General features: G+C 45.0%; 2 protein-coding genes across 3 annotated transcripts; one reads left to right on the top strand and one right to left on the bottom strand.

Annotated features, from left to right (window-relative positions):
- Nucleotides 1-36: 36 nt before the first annotated feature.
- Nucleotides 37-1,920, bottom strand: LOC113124363 (myosin light chain 5-like). The gene is made up of 7 exons (XM_026297086.1): nt 1,471-1,920; nt 1,051-1,158; nt 901-976; nt 712-816; nt 458-536; nt 332-380; nt 37-156 (listed from the first exon to the last, which is right to left on the bottom strand). The coding sequence occupies exons 1-7, from the start codon at nt 1,471-1,473 to the stop codon at nt 55-57; spliced, it is 522 nt and encodes a 173-aa protein (XP_026152871.1). The 5' UTR covers nt 1,474-1,920; the 3' UTR covers nt 37-54.
- Nucleotides 1,921-2,620: 700 nt separating this feature from the next.
- On the top strand, nt 2,621-21,262 carry ppp3ccb (protein phosphatase 3, catalytic subunit, gamma isozyme, b). Of its 2 annotated transcripts, XM_026297081.2 has the most exons (14): nt 2,622-3,153; nt 8,658-8,855; nt 9,123-9,247; nt 11,145-11,256; nt 11,431-11,576; nt 12,033-12,172; nt 13,259-13,336; nt 13,583-13,677; nt 13,767-13,892; nt 14,420-14,497; nt 15,983-16,067; nt 17,219-17,316; nt 18,335-18,361; nt 19,623-21,259. In XM_026297081.2, the coding sequence occupies exons 1-14, from the start codon at nt 3,102-3,104 to the stop codon at nt 19,805-19,807; spliced, it is 1,545 nt and encodes a 514-aa protein (XP_026152866.1). In that variant the 5' UTR covers nt 2,622-3,101; the 3' UTR covers nt 19,808-21,259. The 2 variants fall into 2 exon arrangements, with proteins under 2 accessions (XP_026152867.1, XP_026152866.1); XM_026297082.2 differs by lacking the exon at nt 18,335-18,361 and having other exon boundaries at nt 2,621-3,153; nt 19,623-21,262.
- The last annotated feature ends 654 nt before the right edge of the window (nt 21,263-21,916 follow it).

Here is a 21,916-nt window from a genome sequence, read left to right as displayed (position 1 = left end):
AAAGACTGAGTTTGGATTCATCACAACCAGGTTTATTTTCAGTTTCCAGACACATTATTCCTCCTTTTCCTCCCCGTGTGTGATGACGTAGCACAGAGATTTGTAATCCAGGTTTCCTGCGGCGTCGATATTGGACGACTGGAACATCTGTTTCACCTGCAGTCAGACGGATGAGAGCAGTGTGTTCACCTGTTTTTAAAGTATCTAACGTTTAAGTCTCATTATAATTATTCTGTGGTCATACTTTTCAACCTTCAGCGGGTCAGAAAAGACGGTTCAGCACAAAGCAACACAAAATGTGTTTATTGCATAAAGCTGCTGGATAATGTACCTCCTCAGACGTGAACCTGTCGGCTTGTGTCATCAGTAACTTCTGTAATCTGCAAAAACAGGAGACAGAAGTTTGTTTTCTCATGCAGAAAAGTGACGTTTCTAAAAGTCTAGACGTCAGACTCACTCTTCTTTGTGAATGAAGCCTTTGGCATCAGGATCGAACAGTTTGAAAGCGTTTAGGATGGTCTCCTCAGGGTCGGTGCCTGCACCACACGGAACATGAGAACATCTGTCAGGTTTAATTTGTTATTTAGTCTGTCTGTCAGCTGAAACATGTCAGTAGCAGCTGAAACATGGAGGCGAACCAGACATTTGTACAGTTCTAGAGTAAATCTACTGGGTCTTTTTAAATGTCTTTGCAAACTTTTAGTTTCTCACCGTGCAGCTTTTCTCCAAACAGGTTGAGGAACATGGTGAAGTTGATGGGACCAGTGGCTTCTTTCAACATGTCTTCCAGCTCGTTGTCCTTCACGTTGAGTTTACCTGAGGACAGAGACCAGGATCAAAACCTGGTCATCGCAGCAGAAAACCCTACCCATGTGTTCACGTGCACTCAGAGCTACAGACCCAGTGAGGCGTACGTGTCCTTCAGATCTTCTTTATCAATGAATCCGTCCCGGTTCTGGTCGATCAGTGTGAACGCCTGCAGTAGAAGCATCAGAACAGTCAGTGCAGGACGAGAAGCTAAGGCTGAACCTGTGAGGAGAGTGACTTTACCTCTTTGAACTCTTGGATCTGGGTTTGTTCAAACATGGAGAAAACATTGGACGAGGCTCTCTGAGCCCTCTTAGCGCCTCCTTCCTTCTTCTTCGTCTTTCTGCTTGCCTGAAAAAAATTATTCACACATTATTTTATTTTCACACACACAGAAATGAAGAATCTGTGCAGTGATAAAATTAGATGAACAGAAGATTTTTCTCAGTTTTCCCTGATTATTTCCTATGAAAGGTTTTTGTTGGAGTTTAGTGTTAAAGTTTGTAGCAGAAAAAGTCACCAAGCTTTTGTTTTTGTACAAAAATCATTAATTTACCTTATTATAATAAATAGCTTCTATACTTTACAGATACATTAAGCCTGTAGATGGTTTCTCTGAACGCGAGGTTTTAAATCAGAGAGAGAAAATGCAGTAACACATACCATCTGTCCTGCTCCCTGCTGCGATGCTGCTCACTGCTTCTAATGACCTGGGAGTTTAAATACAGCAGCTGTCTGGGATGCAGACAGCAAATGTGATGATGGTCTGAATGAAACCAGGTCTTCGGGGACCCCGCAGCCCCTCACAGTTCCCCTTAAATGGACAATATGTTCGGGAAAGCCTGGTTCTCCTGAGGCCCAACAACTGCTGCTGCTGATCAAAACCTTTTACAGCATTTCTATTTTCAGTTTCACATTGGAGACAGACATAAGGAGCGAGGGAGGACAAATCTGAGGGTTACTGACATTACAGCCCTCCTTTTTCTTTTCTAATCACCTCTTCTTATTCTAAACAAGGGATTTTAATTATCATCTTTCAACACTAATCGCCGACACATGTACCTGAATGTGAAGATGGTTTGGGTACATGCTTTTATTTTTTTCATTTGTTTAGGTTTTTAATGCATGAGCAGATTTATTTTGCAGCACATTCAAATTTAAACTAATATAATACTAATAAGAAGAATATTAATAATAATAATAATAATAATAATAATATAAATATAAATACTTGGGACATATTTACACGTTTAAATGCTTCACAGACCATTACCAGTTTGAACCAAGTGTATCTAATAAACCGACCTGTGTGTGTGTGTGTGTGTAATATCGTCCTGACCTAGAAACCTGCTCACCAAGTTTTTCTTCTTTATACAGAGGAAAATTCAAAATCCACATTATTGTGTGAAGCGCAGTTTGATCAGTGTCCACACGGTGGCGCTGCAGTCAGTGTGTTGGACTTTTCATATAATGTTCAAGTGACATATAGAAATATATAGAATATAAAATAGTGTGTTTAGTAATGAGGGTTTGTGTACAGGAGACAACCAGCTGCAGGAGTAGCAACATCTGTAAAACTGATCGTACTCTGGAGTCATTTGTTACTCAGCCAAGGATTTAAATACAGTGACTTATCAGAGTACTTCAGTACTGCTACTCTGAGTACTGGTACTAATGGTACTCTGAACATTCCTATTGATACCCTGTCTAATTATTTACGCAGTAACACGCTGGTTTGGCCGATACTCAGCGGACCATGAACGCGTCGCATTAACACTACACTACCCAGAAGCCCACGCGTCGAGCCATGTTGTAGGAAATCCGCTTGCGGCGGATTACTGTAATCCGACAGAGGGTCTGTGCGACACACCGGATCACGACGAGGAGCCCGAGCCCAGCGGCCTGTAGCCAATGCAGCTCGGCCGAGAATAGAGCGCTAAAGTCGGCTATGATCTGACGCAGCGCTCGGTGATCGGCGGTGCCGGGCGGTTTCCTGGACCCATTCGTCTCACGGACCCTGACAGCGGCTTGACAGCAGTGCGGAGAGGGAGGGAGGAAAAGCTGTAATTTGTCGGCGGAAGAGTTCTCCTCCCTTCTCCCTTCCCCCGCCAGGTTTAAGTCCAGCCCGGCTCGGCTCGGCTCGGCCCGGTTTCCCTGGACTGGAGCGCTGCTGCTCTCGCTCGGCTAGCTAGCGCGGCTAGCTCTCTCCAGCTAGCTAGCTAGCTAGTGAGGAATTCGTCAAGTTCAGTTCGGAAACAAGCTCCGTCCCCGAACCGCGGCCCATCGGAGCCAGGATGTCGGCGAAGGACCAGAGCAAACTGTCCACCACCGAGCGGCCCATCAAAGGTACGTGACCTTTACCCGTTTCTGCCCGTTTCCTTCTCGGTGCAGGAAGTTAACGGCGCCCGAGCTAGTTTGCTAACGCGCTGCTGGCAAGTCAGCCCCGGGAAACGGTCCGTTTGCTCGGCGGAGCCCGGTGGGTCACGGAGCTCGTTACCGCCCCTCCCCGGCCTGGGAAGAACCAGCCGGGTCAAGTCAGTGGCTCAACCCAGCGGCGGCTAACGAGTTAGCTTGTCCGGGGTGCCAGCTGTCACCGCCCGCTAGCGAGCACATGCGCCCCGGGCTCCGCTGAACTGGGGACCGCCAGCTGCTCGGTTTTAACGGGGGCCGCGGCCGCGGCTGCGAACGGGAGACCGAGAGCTGCTCGGTTTTAGCGGGGGCCGCGGCTGTTAACGGGGCTGCTGTCCGGTGATGAAGCGCTTTGTGGGGGCGGTGGATGTAAATGCAGTTTCTGGAAGTACCTGCAGACCCAGTTTGGGCCGAAAGGCTGAATTTGATCAGGGATCAATCCTCGATCATTTTAGTTATTGATTAATCTGCAGTCTGTTCTGTCGGTTGATGGTTTTGGAAAAATAAGGTCGTTTGATTCAGATCAAATCAGAGCAGAAACAGCCTGAACACATGAGCCAAATGACATTTTATTATGTGCTAAGACGCGTTTTCACAAGAAAATAACCGAAGGTGATCATTGATCACTGATCATTATTTTCTGGATCAGTTGATCAGACTGGTTAAAAAGGCTGATCACACTTTCCCAGATGAAGGTCAGCTCTTTAGCTCCCAGACCCCACAACACACAGACAGACACCAAATCCGGATCCAAATCATTACACTGGAAAAGATTTGTCTTGAAATAATGAATGTGATTGTTGTGGGTGGAAATGCTGTGCAGTTTTCTTTGTGTTAGTTCCAGACTAGTGTGGAAACTCCTCATTATTTTACCATCGATCAATCTGCAGATCATTTTCTTGATTGACTGATCAAATGGACGCCCTCGGGACTGGCCGACCCGGTCGCAGTTTATTAGCACAGCGTCAAAAAGAAGGAGTCTGATAAAAATATTAAACAAGATGTTCTGGTGGAGCCAAAGAGCCTGGAGGCTTGTGGCACGAGTCCACGTCATATTTCAGGAGCAAAACATCTCCAATCAGCTTTCATGACTCATCTGTGCAAACCAGAATCTGGAATAATATTCAGAACAGAAAGGCCGTAAAAGTCCACAGAAACACTGGGAACTAAAGTTTCTAGCAACCATATTAGAGACTCTAACATGGGGGCTGTTGAAAACTGGTTTCAATCTTTGCGAGTGTTGCGAAATACAGTGTTAATGTCTGGAGCCAAAGCAATGAATCAATTAAACTGAAACAGGTTAGAACCAGGGAAATGTGAAAACTGTCAAATATCTGCTGGTTTTGTTTTTCTGTGATGACTCTGCTGCTTTTCTGTCTCTCATGTTAAACTGAGTCTGTTGGTTGGTCAGAAAAAATTAAATGTAAAGATTTATTATTATTATAAACGTTATTATAGAGAAAAGTCAGAAAATCAGCAGTGAGTTTAATGAGATAATGTTATTTGATGTCAGAGCTGGTTAGTTGGACTGAGGGGGTAACCAGCTGGTTAGTTGGACTGAGGGGGTAACCAGCTGGTTAGTTGGACTGAGGGGGTAACCAGCTGGTTAGTTGTGTGGCTCATTGGGTTAGAAAGGCTTAGGAGTGTGAGGCTGCACAACACACCTTCACCTGTTGGCTTGTTGATCCACCTGAATAACGCCACAGACACAAGATTTCTTCAAAGTGGATCCTCATTCCGTCTCTGACACAGACTTGTGTAAAAACCTTTCCAGACCCGACCCGACCCGACCCGCCAGGCTTTTTACAGCAGCATCTTCCTTCACAGCTCCAGCACCAGATGGTCCATGACAAACCACGTTTCACTTCAAAAAGACCTGACAAATTAAAGCAGCGTGAACCTGAATAGGATAATTAAATGTGATCCCACGGTGGCAGCAGTGTGGTCGGTAAAATACACTCAGTGCCCACTTTATTACCTGGACCTGTAAAATCTAGTGCAGTCCTCCCAGAACCAAAACCACTAATATTGGGTTTTAATGAACGCTGTCAGAGAGCTGCTGCTGTAACTCTGCTGTTCTTTATTGACGGTGGTGAACACTGTCCTCACTGCTCTTTCTGCGTGTGTGTGTGTGCGTGTGTGTGTGCACGTGTGTGTGTGTGCGCCCACACCAATAGATCAGCTCCGGCCTTTTGGCTTAGTTACCGATGGTAATCGAATCGGCCCGTTCGCGGAGCCTGGCGTGTGCAATGAGTCTGTCCTCATTCATGATTGATGGAGCTGGACCTGAGGACGTCATGGGTGTCCTCATGGTCCCCAGGATGGAGCTCCGCCCTGGGCCCTGTGCTGTGTGCTTGCCTGGTGCAGGGACAAGTGTTGTAATGAGTTAAATAGGGGCTGAAACAATAATTGAATTACGCCCAGGTGGTGTTACTGTTAGTCCAGGATGCAAAATGTTGCTGTTACAGCTTGTTCTTCCTTTTCATGACTCATGTTAAAACCATCTCAGTATCTTTTTTTGCTGCTTCTGTCTCTTTCCTGTGTGGGTTTTTTGGTTTTCAGGCTGTGTTTATTACGGTTTGGCTCCTAAAACTCATTGTGCTGCACAAACACAACACTCAGCTCCCAGTTTATTAAACCGTCAGATCTAGTGCAGGCCCACCTCCCCACAGCAGGTTGGATCAGCCACTCAGGTGTTTTTTGGTGCACAGGTCTGTTCAACACATCAGCTCCTCTGTGAGCCCCTGCAACTTGTGGTTACCCATAACCCCCTGCTCTACACTGGGGTTTGCATGGAGCAGATGCCTTCTGCCAAACTGATTTCTCAGAAAAAAGCCTGATGTAAGTTGATGGTCAGAGCACAAAGTGAAACATTATGGTTTAATTTAATTATTTCGATGATTAAACTTTCTCTTTCTGGGCGTGGAGCTCTTTAGCAGAAGTATCTGCTCACCGTGACTCTGCAGAGTGTTTTAATTTTTATTTCCCGTTATTGCCTCACATCTGAACCGCCTGCCATCGCACACGGCCCGGCGTTTTATTAGCGCCGCGTGCTGTTGCTGCTGATGTTGAGCGTCGTCGCGTTTCGTTGGTCCGGTTTGTGCAGAGCAGCAGAAAAAGACACGAAGCAGGTGCCTGGTTGATCAGATCATTGCCTGAGTGTGTTCGGTGGCCAACAGGGACAAAAGTGAAAGTGGTGTGAGAGAACGGAATGAAAACATTTATCTGCCTCAGACTAATTTAGTTTCAGGGTTGAGTTTTCTTAAGCTGATTACACTGGAAGCTGTTGGAATGTGTTTTTTGGTGCGATTATTAATAGATATCCTCTGTCTCTCCTATCACTGCACACTGCATCTCTGCTGTTGGTTATTTGAATACCACTTCCTGCTGTGGTTGGTGACGCCTTGTCTTCACAAATGTGGTTGCATTTGTATTTCTTCAGAAAGACGAGTGACTCGCGGGCTATTGGCCTGAATATCCTGTCCGCTCAGTCTCACATCTGTTCGCTCTGCTGCTGATGAACCAGTTCAGGATGTCGGCACAGTTGGCTGAATGTGTGTGTCCTGGTTTGGTTTGGAAGTTTCACGGTGAAGTAGTCCAGGACAGAGTGTGTGTGTCGACACAAGCGGGTTCTCCTGTAACGCTCTGTGTACCTGAGCAGACAGGAGAACGGGATAATAATAATAACCCTTAAAGACAAAGTGCTGTATGCTTGAACCAGGATTCAAACATTAGCTCAGCCTCCTACATCTCCTGTATAATGTCAGTCATGATTAAAACTGTGAAGCTTGAGGTTTCAGTGTTTGATTTCGTTATGATTAATCGTTCAGCTGTAGGGCTGCCCGCTCCATCAGACCTACCAGGTCTTTTTGTGAAATCGAGGTGTGTTCCAGGAGTTAAGCCGTCTGGTATTTCCTCCAGGGCCTGGGGTGTGCTGCCAAACTGTTATCCTTTGTCTTCAAGTCGAGCCTCGACACGCCGCCACGCTCCTTACTTTCTGTTACTCATCTGATTGCAGGATTTTGAAGCTTGGGAAAATCACTGAACGCTACTGATGGTTGGTGCATGTGATAATGCATCGTTTTAGAGTCTGTCCAAGCTGTTGGCAGCTGTGCACGTGCATTTGTCTCCACATGCGAAGACACACAGCCACAGTGAGGAGTGACGTGCTGCAGGCCCACCTTGACCTGATCGCAGGGGGGTGTTAACGTGCTGAGCCCGAGCAGCAGAAGCAAAAGGGAAAACAAACAGGAACAAACATCCTGGAGTGTCCTGCATGTGTGAAGTACCTGATAAACAGAGACGTCGGCTTTTAACCATCAGGACAGAGAAACAGTTGTTTCAAGTATTATATTTATATATATTAAAGTATTATATTTATATATATTAAAGTATTATATTTTCCATGTGTGTTTTGTTTATATTGTACATTGCCTGCTAATTGATATGACATGTATGTACAATGTACAAAAGTATGTAAAATAAATAGCAAAAATATAATATAGGAAACACTCACTGCTCTGTTCTCCAAAGACACAAGGGCCCAAAGTCAGGTCTGTAGATCCTGTTTGAGGTCAGGGTGGTCCAACATGTAGACTCCTGGCTCCTCATGCTGCTCTTCTCTTCTGGTGACCTGGTAAAGGCAGACATGGGAGTTGTAGTTTGCCGAGGCAGTAAATACCTGTCGTAGTGAGGTGGTCAGAATATGGAAAGCTGTGGCAGGTCATGTGACTGTCACAGACATAAGAGTCTACATGAGGGTGAAGCCTACACGGCCCAAAACGGGTCATTGGTCCGTTTAGAACATCAGGGAACAGGTTTCATCTTGTATTTAACGTCACCTTCAAATAGACTTAATTTAATTTGACAGTAAAATGAAAAATTAATTAGCTGCTGTTTTTGTTCCCCAGTTTAAGCTTCTCACATCCTGTTTTGCTGCTTTTATGAACTGAAGATTTTTGTTCTGTTGATAAACCGATGAAAAGGCTTTGGGACATCACAGTGGACTCATTTAATTTTTTTATAAGTGATTAATTGAGTAAATAAAGGGCAGATTAAGCGATGATGGGAAAACATGTTTTTCTCATTATTTACCGGATTAGTTTAAACACATCAAAGTGTGAAAAAGTAATTGTCACAATTAAGAACCTGTAAGTGTTTGTATTTTGGCTTAGAACCTATTATTGGAAAATAGTAATTGTTGATTAATTGTTGCAGCTTCAACCTGAATGTCTTTTGGTTTGTTGGTTGGACTAAACATTTACAGACGCCTGATCTGACTCTAAAGAAATGAACGAACAGGTTCATCAAGAATAAAAAACAGCGTATCGGTTCTTTGTGTTCTGTGGCTGTGACACGGTCGGATGTCTCCCTGTAGAACCCGGAGCATCGTCTCTGTCCAGGATGAACTTTCTCATCAACTGTGTGTCTCCTGTGTGCAGCGGTGCCCTATCCTCCTGGAACACGCCTGTCGGTCAAAGACCTGTACGTGGACGGGAGGCCCAGCGTGGAGCTGCTGAAGGCCCACCTGGTGAAGGAGGGCCGGCTGGAGGAGGAGGCGGCTCTGCGGATCATCAACGAGGGAGCCAGCATCCTGCGCCAGGAGAAGTGCATGCTGGAGGTGGAAGCCCCCATCACAGGTGAACCCCCCTAGACTGACTCAGACACAGACCCCACCCTCAGACTGAGACCATGCTGAGCGACGTGAGACAGTTTGTGTGCAGCTGTGTCTCCTAAAGAAGATTGAAGTATTAATCGACTAATACATATTGATCAGCAGATTAGCTGAACAGAGAGACTCATTACTGTCAGATCAACTCTGCTGCTTCAGAGGGATCAGTGTGATGTGTGTGTGCATATGTGCAGAACCATTAACACACGTAACCCAGCTTGTGTTCTGTGTCCAGTGTGTGGAGACGTCCATGGCCAGTTCTTTGACCTGATGAAGCTGTTTGAGGTGGGCGGATCCCCCAGCAGCACCCGCTACTTGTTCCTCGGGGACTATGTGGACCGGGGGTACTTCAGCATCGAGGTAGGTGGTTGTGGTTCATCTGGCCTCGCCCTCATGTGGTTTTCAGTAGCTTTAGGAAGTGAGAGGTGCAGTGTCCCATTCCCAAAACAATCTGAGGGAAGGACACGGGTCTTCTGGAAGGAATCCTGTGCAGCTATGGGGGGCATGATAGTCTGATTGGCTGCTGGATATCCTGAGCCCCACGTTGTCCTGTTTCAGAGACGCACTCACAATCTGGGTCACACACTTTCTGCAGTAGCAGATGCTCCAGTGAACCAGATGAATTTAGAAGCCGTTTGTCCTCAGAAAGAACAAGAACGACTACTGTGACTGTCACATGGCCCAGGCAGCTCTCGTTTTCTCATCTGAGCTTAGCATTAGCGTTAGCACGGCTACTGACCTGCTGACAGAAACACTGGCGTCTAAAACATCAGGTGACATCAGATGTCTTTATTAAAAGACACTGAAAAAAGCACAAATGTCAGGACATGTCAAAATTTGTCCAGGCCCAAAAAAACCCCCTCAGACCCCAGAGGGTTAAACACGTAGAAGAAGAGTCACCTCGGTAAAGTTAAAGCCACAGCAGCTCATTTTATCTGAATTGAAAGAATCATAATAAACATAAATATTAATAAATATATTCTACAAGTGTCCACACAGTAACTTTTAATTGAAAATCCTTCACTGTTTTTGGAATTCAGCTCTACTGAAATTTAAAAACGTACTATGGTGGACTTTTCTTTACACAGTAATCAGAAATAAATATTATAATAAATATTTCACAGAGGACACAGATCTGCAAACAGCAGCACTCCAGCTGAAGACTAATGCAGCTGATAACACTTGGGGTTGGACAGGATCTTTATCTGCTTCCACCACAGTGAACCAAACTGTTTGTTGTGGTCCTAAATCTACATTTACACAGCTCTGTATCTGACAGCTCTCTCACAGGGACCATGTCAGTGACAGGATGGATCTGAAAGTGCCACAGTCAGCCAGTAATCGGTTATGATACACTTTGTGCAGGGCGTTGCAGAATGAGTCTGTCCGCCTGTTGTTGTTCTCGGTCTGCTGAACAGCTGGTCAGAAAAGAAAGAAAACTGAAACGAAGCAGGTGGTTTGACGCTGCACAGGAACACGGAGCGGGCGGCAGCTGAAAGGAGTGGGTTTGTTTGGACGCCTGTCACGTTCGCTGCTTCTTTTCCCTCGTAACAAGTGGCCATTTCCACGTAGAAGTGAATTATCTCATCTAATGATCTAAATACTTGTCATACCTGATTGCTGCCATTGTCTGAGGCAGAAATCTCCATAATAATGGAGCTTACATTCATAATGCAGGACTAATGTGATTATTTAGAGGCGTCCATTGTTTTGCTTTATTCATCCGTTAAAGTGCAGCAGCCTGTGTTTGGGTAACCAGTGGGTTAGTTACCACATAAACACCCGGTCCAGCATTTTTAGAGTCTGATATCTGGTAATGGGAGCGTATGTGGGGCAGAAGCTGGACTGAGAGTCCTGTGTTACAGGGTCAGAGCGTAACAACAGGGGACGTTTTATTGACGTTGTGTTAACTGGACATTTCACATGCGACACACTCAGAGGCCCATGTGGTTTCAGCCTGTGACTGCAGTGTTCCCACAAATCTGTGACAAAAGGAGCCTTCACTCCTACAGACACTGTTTCCATCCAAATGAAAAATAACACTGGCTGAGGATTAACACTCCACAAACATCACAGTCTGGTACCTCAGGTCTGAAATCGCAGTTCGGCTCATTTTTGGTGCAGTAACAGGAAAATACATGAAACTGCTGATTATTTTTTATGCTCCAGCACCAGTGAGCACATTTAGTAAATAATGCTGATGAATGAGTCGTTCCAACCAGGCTTCAGTATCTCCCCCGTGTGTTTCTCCCCTCAGTGCGTACTCTTCCTCTGGGCGCTGAAGATCAACCACCCCAACACCCTCTTCCTCCTCAGAGGCAACCACGAGTGCCGGCATCTCACCGAGTACTTCACCTTCAAACAGGAGTGTAAGTCCTGCTGCTTTGTTTGTCTTTACAAGTCCCCGCCATAGACAAACGTCTTATCTGGCTGTGTCTGTGCAGGCTGGGAGGGCGTGGCGCTCTCTGAGCAGCAGAGCGTGTTGAAAATGGGACACGTTCAGTCGTCTGACCTTGGTGTGTTTGTGTGTGTGCGTCCTCCAGGTAAAATAAAGTACTCTGAGCGTGTGTACGATGCCTGTATGGAAGCGTTTGACTGCCTTCCTCTGGCGGCTCTCCTCAACCAGCAGTTCCTCTGTGTGCATGGAGGCCTGAGCCCTGAAATCACCTGCCTGGATGACATTCGAAAGGTAACCGGACGCTCTCAACTGCTATCAAGCTTTTTGTCAGCCAGCCGGCTCTGCTGATCCAGCTGTGCCATCACGTAGACGCACAAACAGGAACCATGCACAAAAAAACAGTGGCAGAGAGAAGGTTCCCACCCAAGACAGTCCAAGTCTTCAGGGGACGGATGGAGGGATTTTATGATGCTCAGGATGTGCAGCTGTAAATGACATGACGAACACAAAGAAAACCAAACCAGTCACCAGCTCAGTGACAGAAAACACCAGAGTAACTTACAGAGAACATCTATATGAAAAGATAATGTGTTAGACCAGTTAAAGATCAGAGCTCAGTGTTTTTACGTCTCCTGTGTGAGGCTGCTCTTCAGTTATTTAACTGATCTGCTTTGTTTTTATCCAACATGAGTTTCAGACATGTGGTCTTTCCTCACTTCCCTCTGTTCGGACTGTGTTTGTGTGCAGGTGGACCGGTTTAAGGAGCCTCCTGCTTTCGGGCCCATGTGTGACCTGCTGTGGTCCGACCCGGGGGAGGACTACGGCTCAGAAAAGACCCAGGAACACTTCTGCCACAACAGTGTCAGAGGCTGCTCGTATTTCTACAGGTAGGACAGCGTGGGCAGCTCGGTCTGTTAATCTGAGCTGATTAAAGCTTTTCTAAACAGTGGCTTATCTCTGCTTCAATCTGCTGTCAGACTTATACTGAAAACAAATATTAGCTTTCTCTGCTCTGTCTTAATATTTGCTCTGCTGTGTTGACCCTGTGGAGGTCACAGTGAGGTCAAAGCTACTGTGCTGCTCTGGAGCCTCTTTTGCCCTGCACACATTACAGGATTCATCAAGAAATTACACCAGATACTACTACTACTACATACTGCAGTACTGCTGCTAATAAATACTGCAGTACTGCTGCTAATAAATACTGCAGTACTACTTCTACTACATACTGCATACTGCTGCTAATAAATACTGCAGTACTGCTGCTAATAAATACTGCTACTGCTGCTAATAAATACTGCAGTACTGCTGCTAATAAATACTGCTGCTGCAACTTAATAGATCTGTTTGGTCTGATTGGTTTTGAAGGACAGCAGTAAGTGGAATGAATTTGACAGGAGATGTTGATGTCATGGCAAAGTAAATATTATAATTAATACAGGATATTAAAAATCAGGGGATGTCTCTAGTGCATCAGGACATTTGTTCTGAAATGTTCCTGTATGTGCTGGACCTGCCTTACTGCTGTTGTCCCGACCTCCTAACATCAATTATTTTGAAATGATTTAATCCATCCGCCTGTTTTCTGCTGCTCATCCTGCTTCAGACCATGTTTAATGATTCATTATGTTATTAGGAAAATACCAGCGAGTAATGAGTTAAATATTAAATGAATTGCTCAGTAAATCCAGGCCTCGTCCTCCCTGCAGGTTTTTATTGATACCTGGACTGTGAAAGTGTTTACATAGCTCGGCACACGGCTCTCGGTTGAAACTGAATGCAGTGAATGTGCAGTTCTGTGGATCAAATAAAAACTCTGTGACCTCTCCTGTGTAAAAAGCCTCGACCTTAATTAATCTCTAATTTTAGCGCTGTGAGCGTCTCTTGTTCTGGAGATGGAGCAGCCTTAATTGTGGCAGCAGCCGAACCTTAAAACTTTGAACGTGCCTGATGAGTGTCTGTCTGTGTTTCAGTTACCCAGCAGTATGTGACTTCCTGATAAACAACAACCTGTTGTCTGTAATACGAGCACACGAAGCGCAGGATGCTGGGTGAGTCTCTCTGATGGGACTTTTATTATTATATTACATGCTACATTGTTTTATTACCTTCCTGTTCTTACTTTGTCTTATGTTATTAACCTTTGACCTTTAGGAACCAGTGTACCTTGATCTCTCCTGGACACTTATTAGCTCTAATATGCTGCTTTGTTTGAATGCGACACAAACCACATCTATAATCTGTATTTTATTGTGAAGTTGGCAGCATGTGACTGACGTGTAATTTGTGTCTGTCAGGTATCGCATGTACAGGAAGAGTCAGACCACAGGCTTCCCTTCTCTAATCACAATCTTCTCGGCTCCAAACTACCTGGACGTGTACAACAACAAAGGTAAGAGCGGCGAAGGATGGAAACCATGGCAACAGGAGGCAGGAAGTGCAGCATGAAGTGGAAATGTGTTTTGTGTGTTTTGTCCTCAGCGGCGGTGCTGAAGTATGAGAATAATGTGATGAACATCCGCCAGTTTAACTGCTCCCCCCACCCCTACTGGCTGCCCAACTTCATGGACGTCTTCACCTGGTCGCTGCCCTTCGTCGGAGAGAAAGGTGGGTCTGACGCTGCGTGAGTTTGTGTAATACTATATAATACGCAATAACTGTGGGAACATAAACCAACAAATAACTTGAAAGATTATCTTAAAGGGCACACGGCGTGTTTGTTTTCCTCAAGCATCAAACTTTCCAGAAATACTTTGTGCCATGTTTGACTAACACACTTTAATAATTAAGCAGAAAATTAACCAGCAACTATGTTAATAATAATAATGAAATAAAATAATATAGTTCCAGCTTCTTCATTTACATTATTCTGCAAATATTTGAACTATTTTCTGATGTTTCTGGAAGATTAAATTACAGGCTGAGAAAATAACCATTAGCTGTGGCCTTAGGTACATATTTAACGAACGTCTAAGTAAATACTGTCTTAGTATCTTAGTATGTGAACTGGCAGACGCCCAGTGTCAACACCTGGATCTGGAGATTCTTGGAAAATGGAGACCGGCTAATTTAGTGGAAGGTTTGATGCACAGGCTCAGTGTGTGTGTGTCAGTGTCTGCTGTGTGTTTTCACAGTGACAGAGATGCTGGTGAACGTGTTGAACATCTGCTCCGATGACGAGCTGATGTCAGAAGGGGACGACACATGTGAGGGTAAGAGGATGTAACGCCTTCTTTTACTTTTGCACCAAGAACAAGTGTCAATCCCCCACCCAGCTGCATTAGAGACCACACACACCTTTTAATCATTTCACTACACACTGCATGTCAGAGCGCTCACACATCGTGCAGGCGGTTTGGCACCTCCAGGTTTCCCACTGTACTGGCGTCATGCCGCTCCTGACTGTGACAGTATCCTGCTGTTGTTGGACGTGACCGTTCAGTTTTCTGTCCCATCAACAAGTGGCCAGAGTCACGCCAAGTACCAGACACCTTGTGTTTCTCAGCACATTCAGTGTGAACATGCCCAGTCTCAGCTGTAACATGAGCAGGTTTGTCAAAGAGCCGCGTGGGACTGTAATGTCTTTTGTTTGTCTCTCACCATCTCTGCCCTCAGCTCCAAGCCCATTGGTTCCTACCTGGGAACAAGTCAGAATTTATTTCTAAAATTTGGATTTTAGTAGCAAGAAAAAGGCCAAAGGTGCAAACTCCAGATTTTATAAACAAAGTGGACAAAGCTCTGCTAGAAATAAGGGCTTTGGACTAAGAGGACTACAGTCTAGTCCTTCATATGATCAACTTTTCTGTTAGTGATTTGTTCTGTTTATGTGCTTATTATCGTTTGTGGGCATGTGAGAGTTGTGGCTTTGAGTCTGATAAAGCTTCAACAGTGGATGTGGCTGGAGCTCAGGAGGAGCCGACCCCTGCAGGAGGCCGAAGAGTTAAAACGAGTTGTGCTGTGTCAGGGTGATGGTGACGCTGCTGTGAGCTGATGCCAACACAACGCCGTGTTTGTCCACAGAGAGTGGCCGAGTGCCAGGCTGACACTCTGCAGGCTGCTGCCAGCGAACAGCGGTCTCACATGCCGCATGTTCAATTCCTGTAGCCCACGTGAACCCTTTGTCCACCACCAGAAGGTTCTGTGGCGTAACCTGCAGTTACACACAGCTATATAAGGCAGACTGTAAGAACACATACAGAGCCACACAGACACGTGCTAAAATCAATGATTAATAAAGAAAAAAGAAAAAAGTGAGTTTTCAGAAGAAGTTTGCAATCTGAGATTATCAGGCAGGGTGGTTCTCTGATGGGAAAAGCTCTGTGCCCTTTAGTTCCCGACCAGCGTCAGATGGACTCTGAGGGGCTCAGGATGATAAGGGGGGACTCATCAGTCATTTAATCTGTTTCCAACATGGAGAGTCGGGTCTTAACATCATCGTCGAATGTGAAAAGAAGCCTGATCAGCTGTCTGTTCAAAGAGTCCATGTTTCTATCATTAAAGTATAAACTCAGTCTTTGGTTTGTTTACTCACGTGTTTTAAATTTGACTATAATTTACAGGTTTGTGTGTGAAGTTGAATACACAGGTTATTAATTCACAGGCACACGGACGTTACAGGTTATTAACATTCATTAATTCAGAGCTTTGTCGTGTGTGTTTCCTCAACGTTGACTGACGTCCTTTCACTGGCTCTTCAGGTGGAGCGCCGGCCGCCAGGAAGGAGGTGATCAGAAACAAGATCCGGGCGATTGGGAAGATGGCTCGTGTCTTCTCTGTGCTCAGGTGAGTCTTCATCTCCCTGGTCATAAAAACAACAATGTAGATGAAGATAAACAGATGATGTGAAGACTGAAGAATCCGGTAACGGACTCCACATTCTGATGCTGAGGATGTTATTTACATGTGGCCAGTTTGTCTTTTTTAATTTAGCAGTTTTAGTTTCTGTTTTTATGCTTTTGTAGACGTAGTTTTGTGTTATTGCTTCCTGTCTGGCAGCAAAAGAGACTGTGGGACTGTCTTAAAGTAAAAATGCTTCATTGAATCCAGTTATTAATGTGACTGGTCAGAAAATTCTGGGTTGAGACTCCAGGCTACTGTGGAGTTACTCTGCCAGTCCTGCTCCACTTTGCTATAAGGCTAATGACTTTCTCCTTGATTTGCATGTGTCCTCCTTTAATCCTGTGCAAGTGTGTCAGAATAGTTTGTCCTTTAATGGTGAATGCTCCTGTTCAGAAAACGTCTGAGTTATTTTAGGGCCTGGAGGAGCATGACAGGCCTGTATCAGAAGTCTTCATTGTTATTGAAGCCACTATCTCACAGTGTGTTAGTTATCTGTTTAGTTTACACTGCACAGTGTGCACCACCCTCACTACATAAACACGTCATGATGTGACATCGGTTCCCACCGGGCTGCTGCTTTTTGCTCCAGAGGTGAAGAGTAGAAACTGGTCTCTCTGCAGCAGATGAGTTTTTGTTCAAGGCCTTTATCTCATGATAAGTGAACGCTACCTGCTTTGCATTAATCTGCAAACAACAACATGTAAGACATGAGTATAATAAATACAATAAACCGCCCACGTCTGAAAACTGCAAAGAAACCCACATGCAGCTCAGACAGAAACCACTTGTGACTAATCCCAAGCCTGAGAAGCTGTTTTCACTTTGCTCTTTAATGTGCACAAGAACCAGCCGCCTCAGACTCACTTGAATCAAGATATTTTAAAGGACCAACTGGACTTATTGTGTCAGAAACGGGTTGATATAACTGGTGTAATAATTAGATATGAAACAGTTTCTCAGCTTCATTTAAAACACTGCTCTTCTGATACTTTACGTTCTGCTGATGATCCTTATATACTTTTATTTAAAGAAGTGCTTTTACTGCTGCTGGCTCTGACAAAGCCTTGTGTGTTTATTTGTGTGTGTGGTGACAGAGAGGAGAATGAGAGCGTGCTGCAGCTGAAGGGTCTGACCCCGACAGGAACGCTGCCTCTGGGGGTTTTGTCTGGAGGTCGGCGAACTCTGCAAAGCGGTGAGTGCGAACGCAGCCGAGCATCCACCAAACACTAACACTGAGTCCAGCTGACACTAACTCCCCGTGCCTGCACTCTCACCGACAGACTAACAGCTCAGACACTGGCCCAAACCCACAACACTCCCGACACGCACACAGTTGAAATGGAAATGTCAAGCGGTATCCTCTCCTCCTCTAAAGGGCCGTTGTGTTCAAACAGCTCCACCATGCTGCCCTATAAAGACAAAGAACCACAGGTCCTTGTTTAAAGCTCATAGTGAGAACTAATGTGTGTCTGTCAGATGTAGGAATTAATCTACAATTTAATGTGATGAAAAAGTTTAACTGCCACGAACCTCAGTAAACCCTAACCTGATCTTAGTCCAGCTGAAGATCTGTGGACAGAGCTGAGACCCTGAGCAGGGAGCACGGTCCAGAGGCTGGAGTGAACCTCTGAAGTGAACTTGATTCATTAAGATGAGTCTCAAACTCCCAACGTAAGCCCCCCCTCACCGCTCTCTGCCCCTCCCACCCTGTCCTGGCTCCTGAGAGTGCGATGTGAACGACAGATGCTTGTGTGTGTTGCTGAATAAATGGCTGAGGATGAAATGATTCAATCATTATTCCCATTTTCTGTTGTAATCAATCATCTGATCATCGTGATAATCTGAACATCTGACAGAAACATGTTTCCCCACATGATCATTTCTTCAATTCTTTAATCAATTCTGACCCAATCTGGATATTTGTTGTTGTGGTTTGTTCTTTTATGGCAGCATGGTGCAAACGTTTTATTTGTCTAACATACTCTGATGATGATGATGATTATGGTGATGATGATGATGATAATGATGATCTAACCTCTGACTGGTCACTGCGTTTTGGGATGTGGGCGGGGTCGTGTGATGATTGACTCCATGTTAACAGGACTGACTGATTGCAGTGATAATGTGACTGACTGAATGCACTGATATTTAACGTTCCCACTCTCTCTCCATTGGTTTTGGGCATGGCACTTCTACTCACGCTTACACAGCCACCGTAGAGGCAGAAGAGGCACGAGGTATGCTCCCATCTGTCTGTCTCTGTCTCAGCTCTGTGTTGTGCTTTCAACTCTGTGAATGATTTGGATGCTTTTTTGTTCAGAAAGTGTTTTCTGTCATGGTTAAAAGACCTTTACCGTCTTAGTCCTGTTGATCTAATGCAGCGAAACACTCAGTGTCCAAAAACTTCATGTTGTTCTGAACTCTTCCCCATCAAACCCGTCTATTCACACAATAGAGACACTGTGACATCACTGTTGAATTAGTGAGGAAGCTGGAATGTAATGGCAGATAGTCAGAGATGGTGGATGTGGAGAATAATTATGGTTAATGAGCGATAACTGCAGATGAGCTGCAGCCCGAGACATAGAAAACAGTATCATCTGCATAAAACTGAACATTAAAGAACTGAGAAGCATTATTATTATTATTATTATTATTTATGGATAATGACTTTATCCCCTGTATTTATCTTTTATTCTTTCAAAATCTAAACGTCCTGACCAGTTTCTAACAGACTGTAATGTATCTCTAAGCAGGTATGAGTGTATAAATATAAAATGTCTTCAGAAGAGAACAAAAACAGGACATTAATAATAAACGTATCCTTATATCTGTTTACACACACACATTTCATCTTTCATATAATCATAGCTGCGTTCTATATTTTTGGAAAGTTTATTTTCAAAATCTACCACATTGTTTACAAAATATTAACGTCATAACTTTACATTGTAGCAGCAAATTATTAGAGCTGTAGCAGCGAAATGTTCTATTACTGAACGTCTGTTTGTTTTCATGCTGTCCTTGTCCTGGTTTGAAGTAAGTTTATGCTCCTTGTTCAACCAGTCCTCCCAGTGTTCTGTGACCTGTATGTACCAGTAAAAACTGTGTTCAGCAGGGTCAGAAAGTGACACGGGGTTCCTAATAAACCGACCAGGTCCCACACAGGGGTTTCTGATAAACTGACTGGTTTAAATATGTTGACTCTTCTGACCCTGCTGGTTGTTGTTGTTGTTTGTTTGTTGTCATTATATTTGTTTTGTTTGTCTCTGTTGTTATATTTGTTTGTTTTGTTGTTTATAATTATATTTGTCATAGTTTGTTGTTGTTTGTCTTCGTTATTTGTTTGCTGTGGTTTATTGTTATATTTGTTTGTTGTCGTTGTTTATTGTTGTTGTCTTCGTTATTTGTTTGCTGTAGTTTGTTGTATATTGTTGTTGTTATATTTGCTTGTTGTTGTTTGTGGCTCAGCTCTCACAGACGTTTGTTTCCTCACAGCCATTCAAGGCTTCAACCCGCAGCACAAGATCCAGAGCTTTGAGGAGGCCCGAGGCCTGGACCGGATCAACGAGAGGATGCCCCCCCGGCGCGACAGCAAGCAGTACGAGGCCACGCCCTCCCAGAACAACCTGCCCGCCAGCACTGGACCTCCGGACAAGAACGGCACCAACGCACAGGCCTAGAACCCCCTGCCCTTTACCTCCCCTCTCTTCCTCTCCTTTGCTTCCTCCCCCTCCCTTCCTTCCTCCTTTCAGAGCGGTTCAGTCCGAGCGACTCTCACCATGCTTAATTTATTTTATCATCGGAAAATCATAGTTTCAGACTGATCAGATCTCAGCCGCTCATGGACTTTGCTGAAGGCGCTCACGCCCCGACCCATCCAGGCAAATCCCGTTCTCCATCCAGGAAGCTGGTGACCAGAATCACAGCGGGGAGGGAGGGAGGGAGGGAGAGGGAGGGGGGGTGGGTTGCTGTGTTTTATTTTGGCGAGGGAGGAAGTGACGCTTATTCAGACGCTGTATTTGTGCCCACACACACACACACACACACCCTCACACACACACACACACACACACACACACATATCATCCATCTTTCTTATGCCAATGATAGTGTGGCTGAGCTCTGAGGAGCAAGTATTGACATTTATATTCTGTATGTACATTTTAATTGTTCCCTCTTTTCAATGTGATGTTTTTTTACAACATAGATTTAGGCAGAAGTTCAGAGTGGGGGTGAGGGAGGGAGACGGGGTGAGGGACGAGTTACAGGCTTACTCGCTTTTTGTGCATGATGATGATGCTGAGTTGTCTCTGACAGACCGCTCAGGGCTTCAGCTGGATTTTGTGAAACCACTTGGGTCTTGTTTTGGTGGCTTTGGCTGTTGTTTGTGTTGCGCTTGCCAGCTTTAGTGGTCTTACAACCTCCCTGAAGTCAGACTGTCGGGTTCAGCTTTTCTACACCACCGGAAGACAAACAGTCAAATTTGGACCCGCAGCTTACGGGGACTGTAAAGGGGTCTGGAGTCCGCTGCCGTGCTGTTCGCTCTCGGCCGACGTGTTAAAATGTGGAAAATTAAGGTTTTTAGTGAAAAGTGAAAGTTGCTGTTGATCAGACAAAACAACAGTTGCAGAAATCGCATGTGAAATATTTTGACTGTTCAGTTTTCTGTTTTTTTTTTTTTTTTGACTGAACATCGAATCAAAAATAAAATCCCGGGCAGATTTAGTGACGACGAAGGTTCATGCTGATGGAATCATGGAAAAGCCTCACAATAAGACCCAAGTTGTAAAGAACCTGAACTGTCCTTAAAAAAGAAGCTGAGTAGGAGAACAGGGGGCGACAGGAGGTCGAGGAGCGTTTAGTGGTGAGGACCTGGCTGGGTGGGATTGAATTATTTTTGCTTTAATTTTGCGGATGCTGTGTGGGGGGAGTATGCAGGCCTCGTTTCTGGCTTGGTCTCGGAACATATCTCTCACAGAATGTACAGAAACGGTTTAAAGTCCAACCTTTTTTTTTTTCTTTACAGCTCGATTTGAAAAAACAAGAACTTTTTTGTCAAGTCCATGTATTTGCGAGGCCTCTCATTTCTGTAGATGTTTCACTCCATTCAAATAAAAAACAGAAAAGTACCAGTACTTGTGTGTCTGTTAAATGCTGCTGCCGCTTTCAGCGTTCAAGGGCGCCGTGTGTGCGGCACAGCGGCTGCCAATCACAGGCGGCGTGGGAAGTGTTGCTTTGTGCGCATTAATCCAGCGGGGACACGAGCCGCATTGAAACATCGCCAGCTCCATGTGTTTCTTAGCAACACAGACCCTCCACATTATTACCTGCAGCTCTCTCCAGATGAAGCACCCACAGCTCAAGTTCACCGGAGACAGAAGCTTCGTGGTGATAAAAGCAGCTGAGGGGGCGTTTGGACTCTGCGCAGTCCGTCTTTACAACAGGTGGAAGAAAATCCACAGGGGAGGAACGACAAACAAAATGCAACCAGTCAGAAAACACAAGAATTCAATGTTCTGTTTATCCCAGTGTTGGTTTTGGCTACTTCATTGATGATTCTGTGTGTGTGTGTGTGTGTGTGTGTGTGTGTGTGTGTGTGTGTGTGTGTGTGTGTGTGTGTGTGTGTGTGTGTGTGTGTGTGTGTGTGTGTGTGTGTGTGTGGGTGTGTGGGTGTGTGGGTGTGTGGGTGTGTGTGTGTGTGTGTGTGTGTTACTGACAGCACCAATGAATGTGTGTGAATCCAGAACCTGGTTCAGCTTATGGGTCTGAGCCGTAGACCTCCATTGTTG

The sequence above is a fragment of the Mastacembelus armatus genome, chromosome 12, assembly GCF_900324485.2.
Source record: "Mastacembelus armatus chromosome 12, fMasArm1.2, whole genome shotgun sequence".
NCBI lineage: Eukaryota > Metazoa > Chordata > Actinopteri > Synbranchiformes > Mastacembelidae > Mastacembelus > Mastacembelus armatus.
The sequence above is the reverse complement of the archived record's forward strand: the minus strand, read 5'-3'. Positions and strand labels throughout refer to the sequence as shown.